Source organism: Pteropus alecto, unplaced genomic scaffold (assembly GCF_000325575.1).
Source record: "Pteropus alecto unplaced genomic scaffold, ASM32557v1 scaffold123, whole genome shotgun sequence".
In the NCBI taxonomy this organism is placed as follows: domain Eukaryota; kingdom Metazoa; phylum Chordata; class Mammalia; order Chiroptera; family Pteropodidae; genus Pteropus; species Pteropus alecto.
This window is the reverse complement of record NW_006433950.1, coordinates 4,913,160-4,934,541: the sequence shown is the minus strand read 5'-3', so window position 1 is coordinate 4,934,541 and position 21,382 is coordinate 4,913,160. Positions and strand designations below refer to the sequence as shown.

The window sequence follows — 21,382 nt, the reverse complement described above, 5'->3', positions numbered from 1 at the left end:
ACTCTCGTTATACTTAAAATCCATGTTAAACCTGTCCCTAAATATGTCTGTAGATTATGCCACAATAGATGACAGTTTATTGAGTGTCTGTTTTGTGTTTTCAGTATCTGGCCCAGACACCGGGCCAGATACTGAAAACACAAGAGACAAATGAAAACACAGCCCTTGACTTGAAGGAGCTCACAGGACCAGTCGGGTACACGGATTTACAGGTGCAGGGAGGTAAAAGCTAAGGAAGGGAGCGCATGAAGCCCCGAGGATGGCGGAATCCGAGACGCCTCAGCGGAAGTGGCATTTGAGGAGGTTGTTGAAAAATATGTCATTTTCTCATTTTCTGGGTGCCAGTGAGATGGGAAGAGAACAGCCCAGGGAGAGGAAGGCGTGTGTAAAAAGCGCAGAGGCCGCACTTCCTTACGGCAGGAGGGTCAGGTGTGAAGTTCTGGAAACGAGAGGGTGGGGGTAGGGGGCTGGCACAGATAATAAATGAGACTGACACTATGGGAAGCTCACAAGGCAAGCCTGGGGGTCTGAATTTTACCATGCGGCCAGTGGCAAAACTCTGAGAAATTTTCAAGAGTGAAGTGACATGGCCACTTTGTTTTTTCAAACGGCAAGGAAGATGTGCTTCTGTGGTATGAGGGCTGTTTTGAACTAACAGCAATTTTAGGTTCTGGCTGAAGAGAAACTTCTGCCCTTCCTTTTTAACCACCCAAAAGACCTTGAATTAGGGGCTTTGCCCATAAGAGATTCTCAGAGATCACTCCCTTCGACCTATCTATAGGGCAGGACAACCTTCTGTTTACTAAACATTTGCTTTTCTTATCATCCTGCAATGGCCCTTGAAAGCCCCTAAGGCACGTTACGTCATCCCTAGCTCAGGATGTCTTCTATAGCCATGTTCTCTGTCTATCTCTGAATCACTCCTGAGTGTGGGGTCTCTGACTCTCTCGAATTTGGTTATTTTCTCTTGCTAATCTGTCTTGTGTCTATTGAATGATTAGACCAGCCGGAGGACCTTGGGGGTAAAGGAAAGTTTGTTCCTCCCCCACAAAGGCCACTCAGATTTGTGGTTTGAGCGCTTGACTAAAATATGATATTATTGACTAAAATCAGTACTATGTGGGAGGGAAAGAGCTGAAACACAAAGATGGGCTGTTTTTGAGTTCTAGAGTATTTTATCTGCCCAAGCATTGCCTTACGACTCTTTAATAACTCTCTCCCGGTAAGCAAAGGACAAGGGGGAGAACGGGAAATGGCTGTGGAGGGCCCACAGTGCTGACGAAGGCAAGAACTTTACAGAAAGGAGCTCCTTCCACCCTCGCCACAAACAGCATCCCTGTGTCTGCGTTTGAAGAAACTCAGACTGAGGCACTGACTGACTTACCCGGGGTGACTGAGCTGGAAATGGCGGAAGGAAAACTAGAATCCGGGTCCTCCAGATTCCCGCCCCACCTACTCCACAATACTAGACGCAAACCAAGTTTCGTTACTAGAACTTTTCAAATACTTTAAAAATACTGTCAGGCTTTCCTTCGTCCTCCTCCACTTCAAGACGCTTTTTCATGCAGAGTTTCATATGTATAAGAAAAGATGGCTTTCACGGTCATATGTTTCTGTATTTAAAAACATTTGCCTGAGACTGACCTCCGAAATCTCCAAGACTTGATCACAACCAATTAAAGTCCTCGTGTCTAAACTTCTTTACCATGAGAGGGGGGAAAACAGCTTTAAATGAGATGATAATCATACTCCACTAATATCCCTCCTCCGCTGTGTTAAATTTTAATCCCTGCTTCACAATTCACACACACTGACCTCTCCACCCCTCTGCAACATTAAAGACCAAAGCGAAAGTCTCACCCTGTCAGCTAAGTCCAGGGACCGCTGGGCTAGCCTCTAGTCCCTTAACCCAATGGCCGAAAGCTGATGGACTCGTACAAGGCAAGTCTTGTATGAGGTGAACTGGCAGAGCTGCTCAGATCTACACTTTGCTATTTGAAACTCAGACCACGGGAGACGACAGTTCGCTTTTCTCTCCGTGGCAAGAGATTCAACCTCTTGGCCCCGTGAAAGTCATCTGAATATACTTAACCAAAAGAAAAATGAAAAAAAGAGAGAAGGAAAGAAGAGGGAAAAACTTCCTCTCTTCTGATTGAAGATATGCTCAGGACTCTGATTTTTTATGCACATTTGATCACGCTGTTGACAGCCTTGGACTGCTGCACAGAGGTTTCAAACCTTGATCGAAACCAATGGCAGGCTCCTTTGACAGTCAAATAATGACAAGCACGTTGCAGGCCAGTGCCCGTCATTCACCAACACCTCCAGCCTGCTCCGACTGCTGTGCCTCGACTAAGCGGAGGGTCAGAGGTTAAGCTCCAAGAAGCCAGCGATGAAGGGCAACTGTCATGCACCACTGCCTACTGTGAGGCAGCAAGGAGTGGCTGTCTCCTCCAGAACATGCAAAACGTTCTCATTCTGTCCAGGCAGAGACACATCTGAAGGTCCTAAATGAGACCGTTGCCAATTCATGAAGCCCCAAACTGACAGCGTGCCATTCAAGCTGTCTCCGATTTGACTTTCTTTCCTATTTCAAATCACAAATGCATGCAAAGTACACAGCTAAGCATAACTCTTCAGCCATGGTTTTAAGCATGCTACTCCTTTAGACACATATGTAGCCTCAGACACCTACGTATTCTTAGATCCTAAAAAAAGGAAAGAAAATTCAAAATGAATTTATTCTTCTTCAAGGAGTTTCTAATAAAGTATACGATTAAAAATGCGCCCCCACCCCGCCACCGATGTCGATTTTCTAGGAAAGTTTATAAGTGTCTACAGTAGAAAATAATCTTAAAATAAAATCATTTCATCTTAATGTTATCATTTTGCTATGACAGCGCAAGAATATAATCGCATGTCAATATAGAATTTTATTTACTGAAAGCAGTATAATTTTAAGTATACAGTAATTTATCAATAAATTTATACTTTTTTTAGTTTTTTACAAAAATATAGTTCACAACAGGTTCAGAGTTTAGCACGTGACACAAATATATACATCTACAATTCTAAGTTCGAGATCTTATTCCTTTTCTATGTAGTGAAATTACATGATCCCACTCAGATGTGTGTGTTAACATATATTAACAAAGAGATTTCTTCTTTATCTTGAGGAAAAAGAAATGCCTCCTCTTGTTTAGTTAGAAGCCATGATTGTCACTAAAAGTAACTGCCTAGGATCAAGAATTAAGTTGGACAGATCCTCTTATACCCTTTTCACCAACAATAGGCTTTCTATCCACAAACAGAGCCGTAAGTGGCCCTCATCAGAGACAGCCTTTAGTGGTCTGAACTTGAAAATGAACCTTATATAAAGGTGTTGGTCTACATCAACTGCAGCACTAAAGTCACTCTTTAAGCCCTGATCGCTATCACCCGCCCTTCCTTAAGGAAGCCTGAGAGAGGAGATAAGCTATCAACTATAAGGAATGAAGCTAAGACACCCCATTATTAAAGCTTGTACAGACAGAGGTCAACTAATTGCCCTATGCTGTCTCAACAAGAACACAGCTAGTTTCTAATACAGAGCTGCAGATAACCAAACATAAGTTATTTTAAGTAATGTATGAGCATTTATCAAGCTTCCGCTATCAGGCAAAGCCAGAAATTATGGTGTATAAATCCAGATTACTATATGTAGTTCAGATCAAGAAAAAACTGTCACAAGTCCTATTCACAAAGTATTGGGACAGCCACTTAAATAATATTATTCTTCACAATTAAGTAACTAAGTGAGCATTCTGCAATACAAGACACTTGATAAGAACCTGAATATGAAAAGACATCTTTTGCCTGAGGGATGGATAATTTCAGGGAGAAAATTCCTTACTTCATATTCAAGCATACACGGTACACAAAAATCACAGACAAAAGGACTTTTTCCCCAATACCCTTTTTTTTAGACCTAGGTTGCAAACCTCAAAGTTTAATGTGACCTGATACACAGCAAATAAAAAGAAGTACTCCTTTAGACACCACGGACTCAACTAATGGCACTCATACTTGTAAGGGACAATACGGAACAAAAATTTAAATGGCTTCTAAAACAGATCAGCTTATTAATCAATCACAGATTCATAATGAGTGACAAAAGTCAACCAAGAATTTAGGAGAGGCAGATCCCTGAGTGGATTTCCCCCCCAAAAAAACTTCCCGTGGATAAGTCCAATGCTCAAATTATTAAAACATCGGTACAGTCTATACTATAGGAAAAAGAGGAAGAGGGTGTGGTGCCTGAATCTGCTGTCACCCCCAGATTCAAAGGGCTAGGCCACAGTCCCTCCTCAGGCCTTCCTGCTGTGTGACTTTGCATGAAGGGGTCCCCCCTTCCTCCTTTCATGCAGGTGACATACGGGAAGAGAAGGTGGCTGGACATCAACCCGTGCTAATAAAACCCATCCTTTATTCCCCCTCTTCAAATATCTGAAAGGGGCGATTCGGCGGGAATAAGTCAAGTAGACACATTTCGGGTTTGTGAAAGCGGAAAATTACGGTTTTTCCATGAACATTCAAGAAGGGACGCTAGCCCTCTTAGCCTCTCTCTCTCACTCAGGACATACTGCATTCTCAATAAAAGTCTGAGGAATGAACCAATCAATGAATTCCTCAGCACTCCATGTCAAACTCTGAACTGCGTTGATGGACAAAGGAATACACCAAATCGGCATTTTCGTAGAGAGAAATCCATGGGATTCAAACCCTCGCAAGATCAGGATAACGGCTGTGCTCTGCTCTCCCCGCTCACCCACTGTCACCTCCTCCCACCTCTGCACGTGTCCCAAATTTCAATATCTAAAAGGTCCTTTCACATACAGATATATAGATATATAGATATATAAAAGATTCTGCAAGATTATAAAAATAAAATTTGTTGCTGGATTCAGCAACATCCACGAGCAGTCAAACTGGTGACCCTCCAGTTCAATGTTCCACAGATCAGCCCAGGGGAGCAGAACTCCCACGAGTGGGAGGAGGGCTGGGGCGCGTGGTCTCAACACCCCGACATTCACTCCAGCTGCTGACAGTAGCCAAGGATCCCATTAGACCTAGACGAAGGTACTTCCTCCTCCTCTTACTATGTGCCTTTTGGTTAGGTCCTCAGTGATATAATGACGCAGCATCTAATTTTGTTTATCTTTCTTTTGCAAATGATCGCAGAAGCCTAGATGCTTATAGCTGAAATAATCTTAGAAACATCACTACCTGCTCATGGTGGTGGGAACGGGGCATAAAGCTAAACGGAAGGATTGCTCTTCTCTCCGTTTGTGTCTGCAAAGGGAGGTGTCTCACTGAAGCGCTTTGAGATCGTTGGTCTGGAGGTCTGAGCCGACCCGAGAAGGTGCCCTGTTCCCCTCTCGGCCAAACAAAAGCCCGACACTCTCATTTTACTCATATTCATTGTACACTGACCTGTTCAGTGCCAGAAGTACCAGTTGCCTCCAGGTCATGAAATAATACTAAAAACTTTATAATCATTCATTGATTTAGTTTTCAGCATACTATATCATTTGAATCCAATGGGAGCATAAAGAGCTATTTGTGAGGTCAACCACGGTACAGACAGATGCTGACATACTATTGATGGCAAGGTGGAAAGAAATTGCTAAATACAGCAGATCAATACCTCGTTTCACTGTTACAGCCTTCTGCAGACATAAAATATATATCTTTACAGCTACAAAAATAATAATAATGAAAGTGGGAGATAAATGCTTCCCTCAAGGTAAACTATTTGATTAGCTAAGGGCAAAGGTGACAGCAGCAGTTACACTAAAGTAACTTTATAGTCTTAAATAAAAACAGGAGGAAGAGCAGTAGATGAACTGGCAAAATGAATCGGGACACACAGATGGTGTAGATATGACTCTTTTAAAATACACAGTGATCAGTAAAGGGCCACCAAAACCTGAGCTGTTCCTATGGTCCACAAACAGAGTTTCCTGAGACCTATTCAACCATATGGTTTTACACAAGACATTGCTAAACAAAATATATTCTGATGTTGATGAAAAACGAATTGAGAGTTGAGGATAATAAATGCTCTGTATAGTAAAAAAAAAAAAAAAAAACCACTCAACATTCCGTCTACGTAAGCTTCCACCTCACAAGACATGTTAAGAGTCAACGACGTCGTTAGCACCTTATTAGATATAGAAAATAAATTTATATTATGATTCTTAGCCAGAGAGAGCACACATCCACCTAGGGAAAAGAGAATTACATAAAAGAAGTATAAGCAATAATAAAACGCCAAATTTGATATGTACCACAGACCGAGAAGTGTACCATGTGCACATTTACTGCTGTTTCCATACATTTCGACGTAAGAAATAAGTTCAGTAAGGAAAGAGATGAAAGGAATAATCCTCAAAAGCTTCATGAAAGAGAAGAAACTCGAGACAACTCCTCAGGGATTGGTGAATCTGATACAACATCATCAAATTAGTTTTTATTTCTGAGATGAAACTTGTTTTGTAAATCCCCATAGTCTGAGCAAAAACAACCAAACAGAATTTACCATCAATTATCTGAGATATAAAGTTCCATCGGAATTTTTAAAAGAAGCCTAAAAGGGGTATCTTTGTTTTCAAAAAGTTATGCCTACTTTTTCCAGCTGCAATGAACTGTTAAAAAAAAAAAAAAAGGGTGGGAGGTACAAGAGGCTGACTGAACCCTCACATGCTCTGCTAGAGCCACAATACTGAAACGTCTGTGGTTCTGTGAAGTCCTTCGGTGAATGCTGTTCTAGGAGAGAATATTTAATAATTACATGGAAAAATACTATCACTCTGCATTTAGACGGGGTCTAGCAATTGACGAACAACTTGTGGATCTAAGGTTGACTCATCAGATGGTATTCACGTCCCGAAGGAACATGGGGAATCTTAGGTAGAAGAGCCAGCGATACAATGTCACCCCTCCATAGCAATAAACACAGTAAGTTAAAAATAAAAATAAATCTCAGTGCAAAGGGAATAATGAAATTGTGATGTAACTATAACTGAAAGGGGAGAAATAATCATGGATTTATTTTTCCTCCAAACAAGATTTTAAAAAAAAAAAACAAAAAACTGCTGAGACTTATGAAAATGGAAAAGAATTGTTATCGATTTTATAATTTGTTATCAATTTATGTAAATTACACTAGCTCTCTAGTCTGTGTTTTGGGGAGAGGGTAGTATGTCCGCAGCTTTCCTACGCAGAGAAAATGGGATTGAACCCAAAGGTTTACGTCCTCAAGCAACACACGTCCATTTCAGTAACTGGGCGTTGAGCCGCTGTCTAGGTCACCCCAACAAACTAGAAGCTTTTTTTTTTTTTCATGGTCAACTAGAAATTCCACTGCTGGATGAAGGGCTCCGTGTTCTTAGCACTTACAAATCGACCCCTAACAAGTGCTAAAAAGTGAGTCTCAGAAAACATTCAACCGACAAATATATACTGTGCATCTGTCAACAAAGTCCTGTGCTAAATGAATGGTTCAGAGGACAGACGTCTACAGTACATACGGCATGTATTTCCATAGTCTCTGCTCCAAGGAACTTGATCGTTTGTACACTGGGGAGTGGGGCTGGTGGGTGGCACATAAGACAATACTAAACTATTTCAAATCATAAGTGTATCTATATAACGCGTTTAGTGTTCACAGTTCTTTTATGTTCTCTTTTGACGACATCTCTGATGAAGCAGAGAGGAGAGTTGAGGATTGTCCCCATTTTACTGATAAAGAAACAAGACCAGCAAAAGCCTAAAAGTGACAGATATACTCGAAGTTTAGCCCCCTCACTACCAGGGAAGTGCTCCTCCCACTCACTGCAGCAGCTACTATCTCTAGTGAAGACCCAGTAGAAACAAACAGACAAAACAACACAATACAGACTCAGAAACAAAGAATAAACCAATGGCTGCCAGAGGAGAGGAACGGGTGAAAAGTGGAAGGAGAATATAGTCAAAAACAGTGTGATAACTTTGCACAGTGACAGATGGTCACTAGGTTTGCTGTGCTGATCACGTGGTAAAACATATACATGTCGAATCACTCTTTTGTGCACTGAAACTAATAAAATATTGTATGCCAACTATACTTCAATCATGATCATAAAAAAGAAAGCGTGGAAGTCTACACAATGCAGTGAAAAGTTCTGGACGTGGTTAGTTCCTATGTGGAACTAGGTGGGTACGAATGTGATGAGAGGAAATGATAGTAATTCAAGAATGAATTAATTGTTTAGTGCCTACTGTGTTCAAGACTTGGAATGCACTGGAGTAAAAAGATAAATAGTCTATAACTAAGGCGATGAGAAAGACATTAAAAAAAAAAATCATCACACTACGGAGTGACAAGAGCTACAAACACTTGCACAAATTGCTACAGGAACACATAAGAAAAAATTGTTTTTAAGATTTTGAAATGCTTTCCATATTAAAAAAGAATGAAAATAAATGAACTAAGTATTCATCGCAAGAATTTAGTAAAATAAAAACAAAAAAAGTGTAAGCAAAGCAGAAGGAAAGAAACAATAAGAATGGGTAGAAATTAATTAATTAGCATAAACAGACTGAAGAGCTAGTTTTCAAAAAAATAGACGACATAGGCAAATATAATCGATTTTTGAATAGAACACGTGAATACACAAAGTTATAATTAAAAAGGAAATATAAAAAGTGAATATGGAATTTTTTCATTATAAAACTATGAACAACTCTTAGTAAACCAGAGAATGTTATGCTCAATGCCATATCAATAAATCTGAAACCTCGATATCTGAGAAAACATAATGACCAAAATTTACTCAAGAAGAAGAAAATTAAATAAACAATAACTAGAAAACATATTGGAAAACTTATCCAAAATTTGTCTTCCCCAACATCGCATGAAGAGTTTTGCAAGGAATTTGGCTCAGGCTTCCAAGAGACAAGTAATTCTGACGCTTTGTAAATGGCTCTGGAGTACAGGAGGAGGAAAAAGATGGGATTCGTATTTATGACACGGGCTCAACTACAGTATCAAAACGTGAGAAAAGAGCACAAAAAGGAATGTTTTTCAATATCTTTCCTCATTTTACCTCCATCTACTGTTACTTTATCCTCATCAGCCAAAAGAGCTTTATGAAGTTGTACTAACTGTAGCTCGAATTAGACTATGATACGTATATTAAATATATTATATTTATATCACTGAAGATTCCGAAATACCCTCCAGCTTCGCTGGTAATCACCGCTACAGATCCATCTTACTTTCCTAATTGAAATACCAAAAGGTTGAATTCAGCACTATGTTAAAAGGCACTGTAATGTGACCAACTAGGATTTATCCCAAAGAATATTAGAAACTATATTAACAGATTATATTCTGTCGGGAGACGTAGACATAACCATCTAAACACATGTCGAAGAAATATTCAATAAAAATTGAACTTCAGTCTCTAGGGCGAAAAAAGTGAACAAAGACGCAAAGATTAATACCAGCAACTACCATTATATTTTATTCTAGAACCCCAAAGCATAACTATTAAAGGCATAACTCCCTGCTACCGCCACTATTTAGAGGTTCTAGAGAATGTAATAACACAGGTGGGAAAAATGGAGAGGACAGTGTAATTACCAAAAGTGAGAAATTCTTATCATATCCAGTATACACTTAGAAAACCCAAGAAAATCAACCAAAAAGTGTTAGAATGATAAGGATGCATTCTGTATTGTGGCCAATTACAAAAATAACACACACAAAAGAAGTTTTCTCATGTAACACCTAAAAATGCAATATAAAAATATCCCATTTGCAATAGTAACCAAAAATAGTGATCGAATATGTATAATACCCAGGAATAAACTCAAAAGGTAAGAAATAGTACCTAAATGTGGTGATAACATTGTTGAATGAGAAAAAGTATTTACCATAAATACTTCAGTTCTTTCCAAATTAAGTTATCGATTTAATATAACAACAATTAAAATACCAAAGGATTAGTGGGATACACAAGAGACCTTGAAAAAGTGGCTTTTAAGTTTATCTGGAAAAAATTTTGTCTCCTCAGCAAGACCCAAGGAACTTCTGGAAAAAAAAAACATGATGGGGCCTTGTACTGCCACATACTGAAAGGTATCATAAAACTCTGATAATTAAAATGTTATGTCAAGAATAACAGACAAAAGAAAAAGAATAGAAAAGCAGATCTGAGTATTTCAGCATTCATATTAGTCGATAAATGCAGTGGGGATAACTTATTAACCATTTGGGAAGAAAAAGTCAGACAATTACTCCATATCATACACCAACTAAATTCTAGATGCATTATGAGAATTATATGAAAAAAAATTAAAACATAAAATAACTAGAAGGACATATCATTGACCATTAATCTCATAGGTAGGAGGGAAAAATTTCCCTGTACATAAAGAAAAACTTTTGAATAACAAAAATATAAAAGCAAAAGATAGGCAATAAATAAACTAGGAAAAATATTTCCATCACTGATCCACGATTAACAAATAATAATGTCCCTAATCTATGAAATGTTCTTACAAATCAATAAGAAATGATAAACATTATCAGCAAAATGAAGGAAGGCTATACGAATAAATCAATCACAAAAGAACTATATATGGCCAATAAACATGGTAGAAAGGAATTCAACCATCTACTTAGTAAGTAAGGAAATACAAATCTGTTCTCCAATGAGCTCCAACTTCAGCTCTTCTACATAGGCAAATATTTATATTTCATGGCAATTCTCAGAGTTGAAGAGGGTGTACCAAATGTGCATTCTCGTGCTCTGCTTTTCAGACTGGCAACTTGGTGTCCCTACTCTGGGTGGTACTGGATGATGTAAACCACAAATCTTTACAAATCTTTACAATTCGCCCTTTTTTAATTTATCCTACGGAAAATACCAGAGATTTGCACAGAGATTTATGTACAATAATGGTCACCGAAGGAGAATTTATAATAGCAGGAAAAAATCCATATGATGAAATACTGTGTAATTGTAATGACATGGAAAACATGGTCACGATAAAGAGCAAAGTACAAAAGATGCACATTATTATTCCAAGTTTTGTTTAAAATATTTCTTACATAAATGTGTCAAATATATTTTAGATAAAATCGGGATCATACTGGATATATTGTACATATAACAGGCATAATAATAATATTCTACGAAATATACCAATATGTATATAAGTAACACAGCAATTATCGCACATAATTTCAATACCTACAGCCATGGTAACAGTTATAGAGCACATAGCTATGCACATCACTATTCTCAACACTTCACGTATGTCAAATCATTTAATCCTCACAACTATTATTATCCCCATTTTACAGATGAAGATTGAGACTCAAGGAGATCAGGTGACTTGCCCAAGATCACACAGTAAGCACATAGGAGAGCTCGGGGGTGGGGAAACAGGGCAGCCTGACTCCAAAATCCATCTCTTAACCACGTACAGGCCACTGTCTCTCTAGATAAATGGTACTCTAAAGCAACGAGACTGATTTACAGGATAAATGCTAGAACATAAACAATCAAATAGGCGCTATCCCCTTTAAAGCAGTCTCGGTGGGAAACTCCATACGTACCCAAAGACATGGTCACTGATCAAAACATTTTTAGAAACCCTTCCTTTGACTGTCTCCAGGGGGCAGTAAACAAGCCTGCCGTGAGGGAAAAATGAGATTTCTGTCAAACAGCTAGGAATCATTCGGATGTGAGTCTGGAGGTGTGATTAAACTGCACATGTCTGCTTTTGATAACCGGGCAAGAAAACGTGATGATGCTGATTTTACCACTGTGATCAGAACAGGTATCTGCTCCCAGGAACTACATTCACAAGTGGATTTTAACATTTCCTACACTGCGTTAGTATAATCGCTTGTTCCCATGCCTATCTTCCTACTGGGCTGAGGTCTTCAATGGCAAAGATCGTATGTGATCCATCCGTGAGTCTGCAGCCCCTACCACAATGCCTGGCACACAAAGAGGACTAATTATTTCTGAATGAACTCGACAGAAGATGCCACACAAACGCTTTAAGTGATGACGATCTATTAGAGCGAAGAAAAATATCGCCAAGAGGATATCTGAGTGTGTGCCCAAATAAACATGTAATGTATATGGAAACTACAATGAAGGAAAATGGAAAATCTAAGGAATAATTCGTAAAATCCTAAATATTAAGGAAGAAAGAACTCAGTTTTTAACAGGTCTTCTTATAATAATATCTAGCTGTAGTCATTACTCATAAGACACAAGGGGAGAGCGGATATGCCTCATTGTCTAAAAAGCAATCTACTGAACCAAGGATGCAGAAATAACCATAAACTTTCTCAGACAACGATGCAAAAACCCATCTGCTACACAGAAGACACCGGGATGCGTCCTGCCTATGGGTTCAATCGACAAAGCACAACCTGGTGCCTGAAATATAAATCAAAGAACCTTACATCCCTGGTACTTATTGACGTTTGCTACCTGCAAATTTCTAATATGTGCAAGACGGGCCTATTTTTATTTACAGCACAAACCACAGGCTGAATGTAAAACAAGATGCTTAATAAATCTAGACGGCCATAAAACACCAGCATAACTCAGACAGCAAGACAGACACTCGCTCCTTAATTAAGTGGGTGATGTTCTGTTTAAAACAAAAAGACAACCCTGGGCTATAGCTAAGATTAAGCACTCAGTGTTGCAAGGGAAACGCCACCCATTTTCAGGGCAAAGGCTTTAAATCATGAAAAATAAACCATCTAATAGTCTGTCCTCAATAGTAAGTAGACAGTCAGGACACAGACTGATTTGGATTAACACATTTTCAGTTATAACAAGTAATTTTACAGAGGATTAGTATCTTGATGGTCTGATCAATATGAGGCACGGCTGCTATTACAGATGAAGAGAAAATTGCCCCTCTGGTAATAAAGAGTGCGTGTCTCCGTTCTCCTTCATTTGCTGAGTCCATTACTGTAATGGCTCCAGCATTAACAGCTGGGGCAATTTAAGCAGCAGGGGACTGATGAATTTAAAAGCCGGGCACCCCGGCCACTCATCCTTTTCTGCCTCTCAGTCTGCATATGCAACTCCTCTGCCCGACGGGTTCCAATACCAAGATCGTGTTTTATGAGAACAATGACTGTGACTGCCCAATTATTGTCTCATTAATAGTGTTACCAGCCAATACTGTGACTAAAACAAAAATCGCTCGCAGCATATTGGCTGCTGATTCGGCGAAAAGTTGCACACTATTTACCTAAATAACAAGATTGACTTGACAACAGGCTAGAGTCCACATAAGCGGCAATGTTTGCATTCGTTTGCCCGGTGCTGTTCTCAAGCAAAAAAAAAAAAAAAGCAGAATGTTCATGCTGACGGGGGGGAAAAAAATTCATCAGCAAAATTTTCCATCTCTGTTTTCGAAATATGGCAAAGTGGAAAACAGTGAGATAATGGATGCTGTGCATAGAAATAGAAAATCCATATATAGGACAGCCTTGAGACTTGAATCATGCCCAATTCAGCGGAGTGAGTTAAGGCTGCCACATCAGCCCACTTTATGTCATTATTGGAGAAATGCGGGCCCTTGAGGCTCAGCCTTGAATGATCCAGTCACTAAATGAAGATGCCAAAGGGCAGACTTAGGGCTAATGCAGAAATCAGAGTCCTGAATTTTCTGATCACAAACAGTTAGGAAAACAGTCATGCGCTGGCAGCAAATCTCGTCCTCAGACCAGAGGCAACATAATTGGGTCCTTCAAACTGCTTTCTTGGTTTTTACCAGCTGTAAAGGTCCCAGCTTCCGCTTATCCATATGGCAGTTCTTTTACATAAAGGAAGGCATGGTCTCTTTGCGAGCCGGTCATTTCAAGAACTACAGAGCAAAATAAATGATTAGCATGGCAACAGGGCAGATGCTTGTAGCATAAACAAAAATGCAAGCCTAGAGCAGGCATGCAAAGATCAGCTTTCAAACATGCCCCGGCCAGTGAGACAATTTTGTGAAATGAGACAAAATCATTTCATATAACAGAAGGTTGAAGTGAATGATGTTAGCAGAACTCTAATTCACCTTCTCCAAACTGTGCCTTTGTAAGGTTCCAAGATATCATCTCAACTCCAAAGTCCTGTTCTTCTAGAAGTTACAAAGTCACACTTTAAGAATCTACCATAATTAACAATCACAAAATCTAAAAACATGGAGGGTAAACTAGCATTTTATTTTAAATTTGGAAGAGAACACCAGAAAACAATTGTTGGTAGTTGCAAAAGTATGCGCTGAAGTGTCTTGTTTCTCGAAATTAATACCCATTCCTATGGTACACTAAACAATTTATAATCCATAAAGCATTTAACCATTTTCCTTTATTCTCTTCAGGTTCCAGTTCCATCTCTCACTAACAGAAAACCTAACGACCAATAACAGGTGATGCTCTTGGAAATTCATTCATTTATTTGATAACTATTTGTGGAATATTCACTATGGACTTGGCAGAATGGTAAGTGCCAGGGACAGAATGGTGAAGTAACAGAACAAAACAGACATGGTCTCTACTTTCTTGAAGCACACAGTCTGCCCAAACCTGCACTGCTAACCTCAGCCATGATAAGTCCAATCAGCAGCCAGGGAGCCTGTGCGAACATCGTCAAGCGTAACGTGTATCAGAGGCTGGAGGCTTGCTACCACTCAATCGTTCTTCAACAGAGACTTATTAATGTCGCTTGCTTGCAAGACCCTCGGCTAGGCACACTGGAGAGATGAAAGGATGAATTAGATGCCAATGCTGTCTTCAAAGAAGCCAATGGTTGTTCAAGTGTCTGAGTGTTAAATGTGTTTCAAAAGGTGTCTCAAGACTTTTTTTCAAATGGCAAATTCCGTTTTCAAAACCAACACTTAACATGGTTAAGAAACAGACCCGGAAATAACAGAAAGTGACAAGAACTCACTGTTATTCACTGGGTTAGCTAATGAGTTAAACTAACCCTTCTATCCAGAGAAGGCAATCAAAATATCCCTCAAACATTGCTGGTGGGAATTTAAAAACGGTACCTCCATACCAGAAAACAATGTCTTAGTCCCGTCGAGCCGATAAAACAAGACACCGCAGATTGGGTGTCTTATAAATGGCACAAATGTGTTGCTTACAGTTCTGGAGGCTGGAGTTCAAGGTGTGAGCCCCGCACGGTCCTGTTCTGGGGAGGGCCCTCTCTCTCCCTGGTTGCAGACTCCCAAATTCTTGTTCTATCTCACATGGCAGAAAGGGCGAGGGAGCTCTCTCTGGTCACTTTTATAAGGACACTAATCCCTAATCACCGAATCACTTCCCAAAGGCCCCACCCCTAATGCCAACACCTTGGGGGTTAGGATTTCAACATTAAAATCCGGTGGGGGCAAAAACATTCAGCCCGTAAAAAACAGTATAGCAGTTTCTTAAAATGTTAAGCATGGATTTACCACGTGAACCAGCAATTACATTCCTAGGTATCTACCCTAAAGAAATGAAAACATCTGTCCATATAAAAACAGAATGCGAATATTCGCAGCAGCATTTTTCATAATAGCCACAAAGTGGAAACAACCCAAATATCCATCAACTGTTGAATGGATTAAACAAAATGTGGTATATTCAGACATGAGAATACTATATTATTCAGTAGTAAAAAGGAACAAAGTATTGATATATGCTACGACGTGGATGAAAATCAAAAACATTATGCTGGGTGAAGGAAGCCAAGCACCAAAGCCCACCGTACTGTGATTCATTCACATGAAATCTCCAGAAAAGGCAAATCTTGAGAACAAAGAATAGATTAGTGGTTGCCTAGGGATGGGAGGGCGGGAATGGAGCATGAACACAAGGTTTCTTTTGGAGATGATGGATATATTCTAAAATAAAATTGTGGTGGTTGCTGCCCAACTCCGTAAATATACTACAAATCATTGCACTGTATGCTTAAAACAGGTGAGTTTTATAGCATTTACCTCAAAATTATACCTCAAAAAAGCTTTTAAAAAGAGATACTCGACCTCAGTAGTCATCAATGAAATGCAAATTAAAACCACAATGAGATACCACTACACACCCACTAGAATGGCTGAAATTTAGAACACTGACAATACCAAGTACTGGTTAAGGATTTGGAGCAACTGGAACTTTCATACACGGCTGATGGAAATGCAATAATGTAGTGGGTTTGAATAGCATCCCCCAAAATATGACCAAGTCTCAACCCCTGGTGCCTGCAAATGTGATCTTATTTGGGGAAAGGGCCTTTGCAGATCTAATTAAATGAAGGACCTTGGGAATCTTGAGATTAAGATCATCCTGGATTTTAGGTAGGCCGTAAATGTAAAGATTGGTGTCCTTATAACAGAAAGGCAAGAGAGATCTGAGACACAGAAACGCCGAGAAGGTGGCAGATTCAGAGACCGCAGTTCTGCTGCCCGAACCAAGAAATGCCAGGAGTCACCAGAAGCTGGAGGAGGCAGGAAGGATTCTCAGCTAGAGCCATCGGAGAGAGTGTGACCCCATCAAAACCTTGCTTTCCGGCTCCAGAACTGTGGGAGAATCAATTTCGGTTGTTTGAAGACACCAAGTTTCCAGCAGCCCTGGAAACCAACACAAATGGTAGAATCACTTTGGAAAATTGTTTAGCAGTTTCTTATGAGACCAAACAAAGAAGCACCATGGGACTCAGCAACTGGACCCCAACAGAAATGAAAACAAAAACCTATACAGGAATGGTCATAGCAGCTTTTTTTATAATAGCCCTAAACCAGAAACAAAGCCCAATGTCCAACAACAACTGAATAAACAAACAATATGTGGTAGATTCACACAACAGACAATAAAAAGGAACAAACTATTAATACACACGACAACATGAATAAATCTCAGAAACTATTACACTAAGTGAAAGCAGATAAATCCAAGAACGCATGGAGTGTGCTTCCCTTTAAACGAAATTCTAGAAAATACAGACTCATCTACAGCGACAGGAAACATATCAGGGGGTTGCTCGGGAGCCAAGGTGGGGGAAGAGGTTGACTGCAAATCAGCAAGAGAAAATTTCCGGACGGGACTGAAATGTTCTCTGTCAAGTCTGGTGGTGGTTTCTTACGTGTATACATCTGTCAAAACTCATCAGATTATACACTATAAACAGGGGCAAATTATTATATGGAAATTATACCTTGATGAAGTTGATGAGAAAATGAGCTGTTTCATGAGTCATTGAACATTTTCCATTTAAGATTTAAAACTTAATTGCTTATACTTTGTTCTAACCAACAATATTTTATAAACAAACTCTTTTTAAAAAAAATCAAAGAAAAATTTTAAGTAAATGGGAAAACAACTCACTCTAGCAATTCGACATGTTTCACAAGCAGGAAATGGAAAAAAGCTTTGGAGTCAAAAGACTTGACTCTGATCCCTAGTTCCACACAGCAACCACGTGGCCTTCGGCAAGTCCTGTCTTTGACAAGCCTGAGTTTCCACATCCGTAAAATGTGGGTGCCATTAAAAACTACCTCGCAGGCAATGGTTATGGTTTCAATAGAGGAAAAGCTCTCTTGTGCAGGGATTCTATCAAAACTAAAATTATAATCCCAATGTCTGGCAGATAACAGGTGCTAAAAAAAAAAATCTTTACAGAATGAATAACTTCAAATGTAAACCCAAAAGGTAAAACGTCATACACAGTGCCATTGGGTGACATTTATTTGTTTCTTTGTGCACTGATGCAGACGAATGCAAGACCTTCCCACTGAACCCGTCTGTAGTATACTGTTCATATCACATGCAGATTCAAGCCTGGAGACTTCAGGTCCCTGGTGAAACCTTGCTATAAATAAGGTCATTATAAGGCAGATTTTATATTTTAAATCCACAGAAGTATTTTCCTAAGACAAACTCACTTGACTCTAAATTCTGACAGCAAGAACTGTGTGTTTTATTTACCATTGATCCTCACTTCCAATATTTTCCTAATACAGAGTAGGCAACAAAGTCTATGTAAAGGCCATGGAACCAGATAAAGCACAGGAAATGTGAGTAGGGCAAGGCTCTCAAGGTCTGGGCAGTTCTTATTAAATGCCATCCTTGCTAAATGTTAAAAACTAGCACAGTAGTTTGCAGATGCAGCTGCATGAGCTTGACCAGGAACCCAACTTGACACGAAGAAATCAACATGTTAACTAACCAAGTAAGCTTGACCCTGAACCCGACCTGATGCAAAGAGGAAATCTACATGCAACTAACCAGTGTATGTAAGCAACGGCTAAGCCTCTCTTCGGGGAGATGGAGCTTTGGATGTGAACCCTTTCTCCTTTACTTGCTGCAAGTAAATAAAACCACCTAATGACGACCACATCTATTCCTTAAATAAAACACCCCAAGCAGCCATTCCTGAGTTTGCTAACAAATCTGGCGACTCAGGTGGGACTCTCCTAAAGGGACACCCTCTCGGCCTGGTGTGAACGCTGGGTGAAGCTGTCGGCAGTGGCTCATCGGAGCTCACTCGCCTGTGTCTCCACTGGTTGGGGGAGACGCCAGCTTGGTATGAGCACTGGAACGGCTGCCTGTCCCACGTCCGCAGCAAAGCAGGGCGACCACCTGAACCCGTTTCGTTCAGCACTTCGGATGGGAGGCAGGTAGGTCAGCCCTGTGGTCACTTTAGTGTTCCACTTTCGTTTTGGGGTACAAGGTTGTCGGAGGATAGTTTCATTTCTGGTGTGCACAGGTTGGTCTGGCAGGAACTGTCTCCGGGACCTGGGATTCAGGGCCTGACCTAGGTCTGAAGCGTTGGAAACGTCTGTGGGGCAATCCAAGACACCCTCCGCCGATGACCTCTGGTCTGGCTGTCTGGTTGCCAGGGAACCGTGGATCACCGACAGTGTCTTTGGTGGGCTGGAGGTTATGGGATCAGTGTCTACCACCCTTTGGTTTCTGCCCTGCAGAAGCTGGATTTTGTTCTTCGTGTGTATGTTTGCATTTGCCTTGTCTTACACGTAAATGTGCCAGCTACGGGAAACTCAAATTCAATCACCGAATGCAGCCCTTTGGGGTACATTCTCCAGATTTGGACCATGGACCCCAAAGAACTTTCCCAGTATGAGTGTAAGGTTCATTTGGTTGGAGGATTTCTCCTTTTGGCTGTCTTAGGCTTTGAGGTCTCTTGGTTACACCTGAAGCTTGCTTTGCCTTGATTTAGAGCCGGCCACTAGATCTGATTAATGACTAGAAATTAATGTTTTTTTCCCCATACTTGTCTCGTGGTTAAAGAAATTTTAATATGAAACGTCAGGTCTCTGCTTTTGTCTCTCTATATGTGTGTATGTTTGTCTACCTTCAGAGAAAATTATTTAAATTGTTTTTTTATATATAAAAAGAGCTCTGACTTAAAGAAATTAAGCCCTTATATAAATTAAGAAATATAACATGCTTTTTAGGACCACATGGTATAGGACATTATTTAATATGAAAACTGACTTAAGTTTTTTGGGTTTTATCTGGGTTCACAGAAATAAGTTCATGACTTATACCTGCTTTTGGATTTTTAATAGAGAAACTAAAGACATGTGGGTCTGTTAATAAAAATGTCTTATGCTATATTAAGGAAATACATGTTTCTAAAAATTATAAAATATACTTGCCAAAGAGCCTATAATTTCTAGAGGTTATAAAATGGTTCACAAATTTTACTTTTGGTTGTCACTAAAATTAAGGTTTATAAGGGTTAAAATTCAGAATAAAAAATAGGGAAAAAGAATAATTTTGCCTCTTATGTATGAAGCAGGCTGAAATTAAATTATTATAAAGGTTCTTTTAAGAAATTAAGCTTTAGTATCAATGGATTACTTACAGTCAAACTTAATGTTATGTCTCCTGTATTACTGGTATGCTTTTAATAACAGATTATAGAGAAAGCAAAGGTATACTCTTTATCATCAGGTGTTTATCAATTATCAATCTTCTTAATATTGGAAAAGCTAAAATTGTAACAACTACTTGACGTTCTGTATTTGCCTGAAAAATCTGTCACTTTGGTTAAATGAATAACTTTTAAGTATTGTTACCTATGATTTTATATAGACGAATGTTTTAAAACTTTTGATATGTTTGGCAAACTTTCCAAGATTCAAAATTTAAGGAGTCATTTTCTCGACCTTTGAGATTTTTAAGAACTTTGGGAGTTTTTCACATGGATCCCTGAAACACCTCTTTAAAAAAGGAGGAAATTAAAATAATTAGGCCGATTTTGTATGTTAAATCACACGGGAAACACTGTCAAATAAATGATGCTAAACCTTTAATTATATTTAAATAGGTTGTATATTTTTTGGTAGAAAAAGGTATGGGAAACAGAGATACACTTTTGTTGAAAGAATGGAAAATAAATGATAAGGACATAAAAGACATGGGTTTTATTGGTAGAGAAAAAGAAAGAAAAATAATTTTATCCCAGAATAAAATGATTGTTTCAAAATAAGGAGAGAAAAGATAGGACAAAATCGGAAACGTGTAAGTTACAGAAAGTCTCTGCATACCGCAGGTTCACAGAAGAGGGATCTTAAGATGTATGTGTACGGACTCCAACCATGGCCATTTTTAAGTCTTTTGTCCTTTACAGACAATTACTGTTCTACTCTGATGCTTTTACAAAAATGTTTCTACAAAGATGTTTCATCTTCAGAGAAATTCACGGAGAAGACTCTGACACTCTAAAACACAAAACTTCGGGTACTCTTAACTAATCCATGTGTGACTAAATTTAAAGGTATTAACTCTTGGATATTTAACGCCTGGTGATGTCAGCCCCAATAAAGGTACCAAATTTAGCAGAAGCCAAACGATTAAACACAGTGCCCACTAACACCTCATGGTTATTTATTATCTTCGGTAAACTGTCCACAGGTATTGCCTGTTGGTTCAGATCTGTTCTTTAAACTGAACTTAACATTTTGTTTGTTATTATAAAAATTTTTGCTATGATAAATCTTTGTTTTGCATAGCTCGATGTTATAAAGACATCATTGATAATGGTTGCTCAATGTTTTGAAATGCTTACATTTTTCACATAAGAAACCTCAGGAAACTACAGATGCTTAAGCACACTTTCCCTTGGACAGGGATCAGGATGCCCACCACAGCATCACTGGACAAGAGATGCTCTTGAAAACATTCTAGCTAAGCAAGGTGGGGTTTGCTCTGTTGTTAATACCTCTTGTTGTACTTGGATAAAACACCTCTAATAAAATGAAGTTAGAATTATATATAACCAAGGCCCTGCTCTTAAAGAAACATGACAATAAA

At 39.2% G+C, this 21,382-nt stretch overlaps 1 protein-coding gene across 8 annotated transcripts in view; it reads right to left on the bottom strand.

Annotated features, from left to right (window-relative positions):
* Window positions 1-21,382, bottom strand: part of FTO (FTO, alpha-ketoglutarate dependent dioxygenase) — a 331,224-nt gene that overhangs the window by 307,104 nt on the left and 2,738 nt on the right. For 7 of the 8 annotated variants that reach the window (XM_025044569.1, XM_025044570.1, XM_025044571.1 and 4 more), the window contains exon 2: window positions 14,661-14,814. The exons of the other annotated variant lie outside the window; for it this stretch is intronic. In XM_025044569.1, the coding sequence (XP_024900337.1) occupies window positions 14,661-14,708 (48 nt within the window). In that variant the 5' untranslated portion in view covers window positions 14,709-14,814. The remainder of the gene's footprint in view (window positions 1-14,660; window positions 14,815-21,382) is intronic. 8 annotated transcript variants of the gene reach the window in all.